This window comes from Suricata suricatta, chromosome 8 (assembly GCF_006229205.1).
Source record: "Suricata suricatta isolate VVHF042 chromosome 8, meerkat_22Aug2017_6uvM2_HiC, whole genome shotgun sequence".
Lineage (NCBI taxonomy): Eukaryota > Metazoa > Chordata > Mammalia > Carnivora > Herpestidae > Suricata > Suricata suricatta.
The window spans coordinates 2,796,076-2,803,030 of NC_043707.1; the positions used below are offsets into that span (position 1 = coordinate 2,796,076).

General features: G+C 51.3%; 1 protein-coding gene across 1 annotated transcript in view; it reads right to left on the minus strand.

Annotated features, from left to right (window-relative positions):
- Nucleotides 1-6,863, minus strand: part of TRAP1 (TNF receptor associated protein 1) — a 47,671-nt gene extending 40,808 nt beyond the window's left edge. Inside the window, exon 1 of the mRNA XM_029946938.1 lies at nt 6,746-6,863. Within this exon, the coding sequence (XP_029802798.1) occupies nt 6,746-6,824 (79 nt within the window). The 5' untranslated portion in view covers nt 6,825-6,863. The remainder of the gene's footprint in view (nt 1-6,745) is intronic.
- Between the last annotated feature and the right edge of the window lie 92 nt (nt 6,864-6,955).

A 6,955-nucleotide genomic window follows, 5' to 3' on the forward strand; every position in this document is an offset into this window, starting at 1 on the left:
AAAAAAAAAAAAAAAAAAAGAAGAGAAAAAAAGAAAAAAAATGTATGGGGGCGCCTGCGTGGCTCAGTCAGTTAAGCATCTGGCTTCGGCTCAGGTCATGATCTCATGGTTCATGGGTTCGATCCCCACATCAGGCTCTGTGCTGACAGCTCAGAGCCTGGAGCCTATATTCACATTCTGTGTCTCCCTCTCTCTCTGACCCTCCCCTGCTGACTCTCTCTCTCTCTCTCTCTCTCTCTAAAATAAATAAAAACATTAAAAAAATTGTATGAACCATTAAGAATCATACTACCAAAAAAAAAGTTGACAGGCAAATACACTAGGAAAAAAACATCTGAAAACGTCGCAGAGGGCCAGCTTCCTTAATAGAAGGTCACTCCAAGAGTGTAAGAGAAAAATAGCAATTCCCAAAAAAGAAACATCAATGGCTTTAAATCAAAGACAAAGATGCTTTACCACACTCGGGACTAAAGAAATGCACTTTAAAACAAGACAGCATTTTCACATCAGACGGACAAACTTTTAAAACACGGTTCGGCTCGCGCTCCGCAGGCCCGTTCTGTAAACCAGACCTGGGAGGGACCTGCACATGCCCGGCAGGAAAGGTCTGCCTGGGGGCCCCACACGGGGCAGTAGCGCGGCGACAGCAGCGCTCTCAGCAGCGGCGGGAAACACGCCCCAAGACACATCACAGGGCGGGCCGCCGAGGCCCAGAGCTCTTTTCTGAGGGGCGTGTGAGCGCACCCCCACAGCACCACCGTGCAGCCCGCCGAGGGGGGGAGACTTTTCTCGTGGCACCAACTAGTCCGGAAAACAGCCCTATCTTCTTCTCAGCAACAGAAACTTAGGATTTTTCTCAGAAAACTCTTAGAATATTAGCCTTAACTCTCTCTGAACTCAACACCTAGTCTTCCCCATGGACCAAATCTCAACCCGAGTCACATTTAGGCGGAAGAGGCATGCTTCTGACCTGTCAGCTCTCGAGCGCGCCCCAGCACTGGCCCCTGCCTCCGTGCTGTCCCTGCAACATATCAGCCTGCTCCTGCCTCAGGACCCTGGCACGGGCTGCTGCCTCGGCTCAAGCCACCCTTCCCAGGCCACCTTCACCTTCTTCCAGGCTTTGATTAGCAGGCGGCCTTCCCTGACCACCCTGTTTCCGCCAGGCTCTCCTTCCTGCTTTGGTTTCTTCAGAGAGCTTAGCCCCTAACACCCACACAGCACTCACCTGTCTCCACCTCAGTGCCATCGAGGGTCAGGATTCTTTCTTGTATGTTGTGCACCCTGGCCAGAACCAGAGCAGTGCCACGTGGACTGGAGGCAGCCGAGAGGCGTGTTAAAGGAGCCGATACTGCCACCCACGTGGGAAACGTGCGCTGCACCGCCCACTGGCGTCTGCTTTCCGCACGACGCTGCTGGAGTGCAAGCAGGCCGTCGATAAACACGCGTTGTTTTCTCAGGAGGCATGGCCACACACCCCAGAGAGCTTCCCACAGGTCAAGACTGGCGACCCACCAATTTTGATGGCTGGCTTTGAAATCACTAAATATGGGTTAAGCCAGAAATTCAAAAGAAGGAAAAAAAGAAAAGAAACGGAAAGCAAAAGAATACACCGGATGACGCAGGTATTTCCACACACAGGTTATTTACAAAGCCGCTCCAGCTAGGCAGCCGCACGCACTTGCATCATACGCGTGTCCTTGTATATAGCAGGTCACGGTATGAATGCAATTCTTCCAGGGAGCTTATGACAAGAAAAGTTTGAAACCTGCTCATCTCATTTCAGTGAAAATATTTCTACGTTTAAAGTTTTGGGTTCAGGGGTACCTGGGTGGCTCAGTCAGTTTCTGCTCCAGCCATGATCTCACATTCACTGGAGCCCCACGTCGGGCTCTGCAATGACAGCAAGGAGTCTGCTTAGGAGTCTCTCTCCCCTCCTCTCTCTGCTCCTCCCCTGCTCGCAGGCAGCACTCTGTCTCTCAAAATTAAATAAACTTAAAAAAACAGTAAATATTTTAGATGGATACATTGAAGCATCACAAATGCAAATTCAAAAATATCCTGTGGCTTCGAACCTGACACATTTCAGTGGAGAGTAAAGCGGGTTCACTCTGTGGATCCCAAGCTGAGATTCTGGTCGGAGACCACAACCACCGGCCCTGCCTCAGTGACACCTTCCTTACAGCAATCACCGTCATTACCCGGTGTCTGACTCTGGGGCAGAGGTGGGAAATGTCTGTTTTCTCACCAACCTGACTGCATCCCCTGTCCCCCTTCTCTCAAGCAGTCATTTTCCTTAGTGCACACGGGGAGCCAAACACTGGGGAGATTTTCCTCCCTCACTCCTGGCCACCTACTTGGCCAGTGACTACTAAGGCCTCTGCTAACCTCTTATATCTGAGTTGGTCTGACCTGCAGATTCACCAAACCCCTCTGGTCCTAACCCAGCGCCTGATGCCCAAGGCCCACGCGGTGCCTCCTGGGCAGTCCGCCACATACCCTGCATATGTGGCTCGTTGGCACTAGCCAAGGCCCCAGCACTGTGGTTTACAGAGGTGGCCGTGACATGGAGACGCTAAGCGGCTAAGGATCAAACCTATTCTCATTATGTTATGTTAGCAGCACAAACTGCTGTTTCACAAGAGGAGCCACAGGGCCGTCCGCTCATCATGAAAAGAGCCTGGACACCTGAAATTTGCTTACTAAATTCTGAGCCGGCTGCAGCACAAGAGGCGGGAGGGTGAAACTTAAACAGCATGTGCCCCTCAAACAAAGTAAGAGCACAGGGACAAAGCAGAATAACGCAACCAAAGAATAAAGGAAAAAACTGTGAAGCTGCGGCAGCACAGGGGCAGGTGGGGTTCATTTTGGGAAATAAAACAAGCCTCCTTGAACAACTACAACAAAGACACAAACCCTGCTCTTCTCACATTTCCAGCACTTGGAGCAGACTCCTCACCCCTCAGAAGTCTAAGGCAGAAAATTCCAGCAGAGGGTCCTGCTTACAGAGACTGGAAAAGGCAGAAGACGCTAACTTGAGCACTGACCAGTCCTACTGTGGCTGCCTCATGACGGGTCCTGGCAACGTCAACGGTGAGAACAAGAGCATCCCCGAGATCAGGAAACAGGGCTCAGGGGCTGTGGTGTCACTGAAGCTACAGAGCCACATGGAATGACCAACCTGCTACCCTCTCCACCACATAACACAATCATTTGCTTTTGGAGACCAAGTCTGTTTCTCTCTTTTTTTTAAGTTTATTTATTTTGGGGGCGCCTGGGTGGCTCAGTCGGTCAAGCATCCCAGTGCGGCTCAAGTCATGATCTCATGGTTTGTGGGTTCAAGCCCCACATCAGGATCTGTGCTGACAGCTCAGAGCCTGGAATCTGTTTCAGATTCTTGGTCACCCTCTCTTTCTGACCCTCCCCTGCTGATGCTCTCTCTCGCTGTTCTCAAAAACAAATAAACATTAAAAAAATAAAAAGTTTACGGGGGGGGGGGGCAAGCAGAGGAGGGAAAGGAGGTAGAGAGAATGCCAAGCAGACTCTGCACTGTCAGTACAGAGTGAAGCTGGATCCCACAATCCTGGGATCATGACCTGACCTGCAATCAAAGCTCGGGTGTTCAACCGACTGAGCCACCCAGGTGCTCCCTGCTGCTGATTTTTCAGGCTCATCATCTCTTGTTTGGGAGGTGGTATTTTTGTTTGTCTACCAGCTACTTCTGTTACTTGTAGGAACCGGTGGAAAAGTTTGATGGCAGTTTAGGTTTTTCACCATTGACAGTACATTTTCCTGAATACCCAGGTTCTGATATCCCTAACTCCCTATAATGAGTAAATACATTTTACCAGGCAAAGGAAGTGTCGGTTCCCAACTACCAGTCAACGTAAGATTCCCCAGGGACGTTATCTGTAGGCAGCACCTGGTCCCGAGGGCGTGCAGTCAGGTGTGCGGGCCTCTCAGTGCCTGCAGCTGGGCTCTCCCCACAGTGGCCCAGGTCTGGCACCGTGACTATCCTGACGATTACAGAAAATGGTCCACATGCACATCTAACACAACAGCAAGGACGTAATTTTCAATCTCACTCACCTTCACTCCCATATACTATTTGTCAAACCCAATCATTCAGAAGTGCCTCCTAACCTTACATCTGGTGCTCTCAAGACATGGCTCATGACCCTCTCTTCTAGCAGACCCCCACAAGCAATCATCCTCGTGTGTCTGCACTCCCTGTCTGGCCACAGAGGCCTCCAATATGGCCCCATACACTGGGCACCCACATGCTCCCACTTAACCTATGACCCCAACAGCAGGGTCACATCATCTCGGAAGTCCCAGAGAACATTAAAAATATTTTGAGGAGGGGGCATCTGGGTGGCTCAGTCGGTTGAACGTCCAACTTCAGCTCAGGTCATGATCTCACGGTTCATGGGTTCAAGCCCCGCGTCGAGCTCTGTGCTGACCACTAGCTCAGAGCCTGAAGCCTGCTTCGGATTTTGTGTCTCTTTCTCTCTGCCCCCACCTGTTCACGCTCTCTCTCAAAAATAGATGTAAAAAATATATTAAAAAAAATATTTTGAGGGGCGCCTGGGTGGCTCAGTCGGTTAAGCCTCCAACTTCGGCTCAGGTCAGATCTCACGTTCTTGGGTTCGAGCCCCGCATTGGGCTCTGTGCTGACAGCTAGCTCAGAGCCTGGAGCCTGCTTCCGGTTCTATGTCTCCTGCTTCCGGTACTATGTCTCCTTCTCTCTCTGCCCTCCCCCTCTCAGGCCGTGTCTATCAAAAATAAATAAAACATTTAAAAAAAAATTTTTAAAGGATTATGTTAAAAAATATATTTTGAGGAGCGCCTGGGTAGCTCAACTGGTTAAGCATCCTATTCTTAATAGCGGCTCAGGTCGTGATCTCGTGAATTTGAGCCCTATGTCAGGCTACGCGAAACCTGTAAAAATATAAAGGGGCGCCTGGGTTGCTCAGGTGTTGAAGCATCAGACTCTTCATGTCTGCTCAGGTCGTGATCTTGCAGTCATTAGACAGAGTCCCAGGTCAGGCTCCACAATGAAGGTGGAGCCTGTTTGGGATTCTCTTTCCCTCTTTCTCTGCCCCTCCCCCACTGGTGCTCAGTGCGCACGCGCTCACGCTCTCTCTCAAAAAAAGTAAAACGTTAAAAAAAACTATTGTTTAAAAAAAGAGACACCAACACTTAAAACTCAGGGAACAGAAAAAACTGTAAACGATATGAAAAAGAAATTCTTAGAAGGCATATAAATTAAGCAAATGAACACACTCTGACCACACGCTATGGAGAAAAAACCTTGACCTGGGTAGTCTCACTGACGTCTAATGGGAATATAAATTGCTAAGGCCTGTGTGGACAGCATTTGGCAATACCAGCTAACATTTCAAATACGCACAGACTCTGAACCATCAATTCTAAAACTCGAATTCTATAATTCTAAAGAAATACCATACATGTGCACAGAGAGTTAAATACTCGCCCATTCTCCCTGAAATTATTATCCTACCATATGCTAACTGGAATGTAAATGTTTAAAATTTTTAAAAAATAAAGTTTTCCCAGCTGGGAAAAAAAAAAAAAACCCCATTCCACACAGTACTGTAACAACAAAAACAAAAAAAAGCCAGAAATAATCTTGATTATGCCCAGGCATGGCTAGGTAAACGCGAAGTCCATAACACGGGATACAATGCAGCCACTGGAAAGCCACAGACAGGCCGGGGGATACTGAGGCAAGATGTGTAAGCTACGCAGGGAACGTTATGAACAATTCAGTAGCAGGTGCGCCCAGCTGGCTCAGGCAGAAGGGCATGCGGCTCTAAATCCTGGGGCTGCGAGTCTGAGCCGCACGTTGGATGTAGAGATTACTTAAAATCTTAAAAAACAATTCAGGGGCGCCTGGGTGGCTCAAGGCTGGAGCCTTGCATGGGGGCTCTGCTGCCAGCGCAGAGACCATTTCGGACCCTCTGTTCCTCTCTCTCTGCCCCTCCCCTGCTCTGTCTCTCAAAAGTAAACTTTTTTTAAAAATTCAGCAGCAAACTGTAAAGCAGCAAACTGTAAATACGGTTTAGGCCTTTTCACATAAAAGTAGACACATCTGTTCACATGTGCACAGAACCTGGAAGGAACGCTAAGTCGTTCACCAATGGCTGCTTCCCCGTGGGGAGGGAGAAAGCGGAGATCACGGTCCTTCTTCCCAGCCTCCCCGCCCCGGTCTCTCCTGGGAACACTGCGGTCAAAACCCACAGTCCGGGGGCTACACCGGGGCAGAGCCTGTTCTGCCCGGCTCGCAGCCCGGAGCTTTCCCAGGCACAGCGGGCACTGAGGGCTGAAAGAGGCACACCAAGTGGCTTCTGCATCACGCCCGTGTAAAACCACCTGGGCGAGGAGAAATAAAATCGCCACGAAGGGGCTTATAGTGAATCACCCAGGTGAAGTCCGTTTCCGGCGCACATGCGCCCTCCCCTTCCACTCCCCGAAACTGCCCTCCGCTGAGGAGTGAGGGGCGCCCGACCCCTGTGCTTGAACCAGGCGGGGGGCTCCACGCGAAAAAGCACTTGCAAGAGTCCCGCAGGACCGGGGCGCATTCCCGCCACCTGAGGGCCGGGGTGAAACACGGACGCGCCGCGCGTGTGGCGTATAAATCTCACAGAACTTCACGTGTCCCACGAAAGAGGAAGCCGGCTCGGGACCTAAGGGGGGGGCCCGCCTGCCGCCCGGTCCCCCTCACCTCTCGGGACGGCCGCCAACGCTGGCGCCCGCAGGCTGCGCCCCCACAGCAGCAGCAACACCCTCAACTCGCGCGCCATGACCGCCCTCCTCAGCTCCTGGGACGCCACGCTCCGCGGGGGCGGGGCGGGGCGGGGCTTTCCTGGGACGCGGCGCGGTGACGTCACGGAGAGCGCCGGGCTGTCCGGCCCGCTGCCTGCGCCGGCGGGTG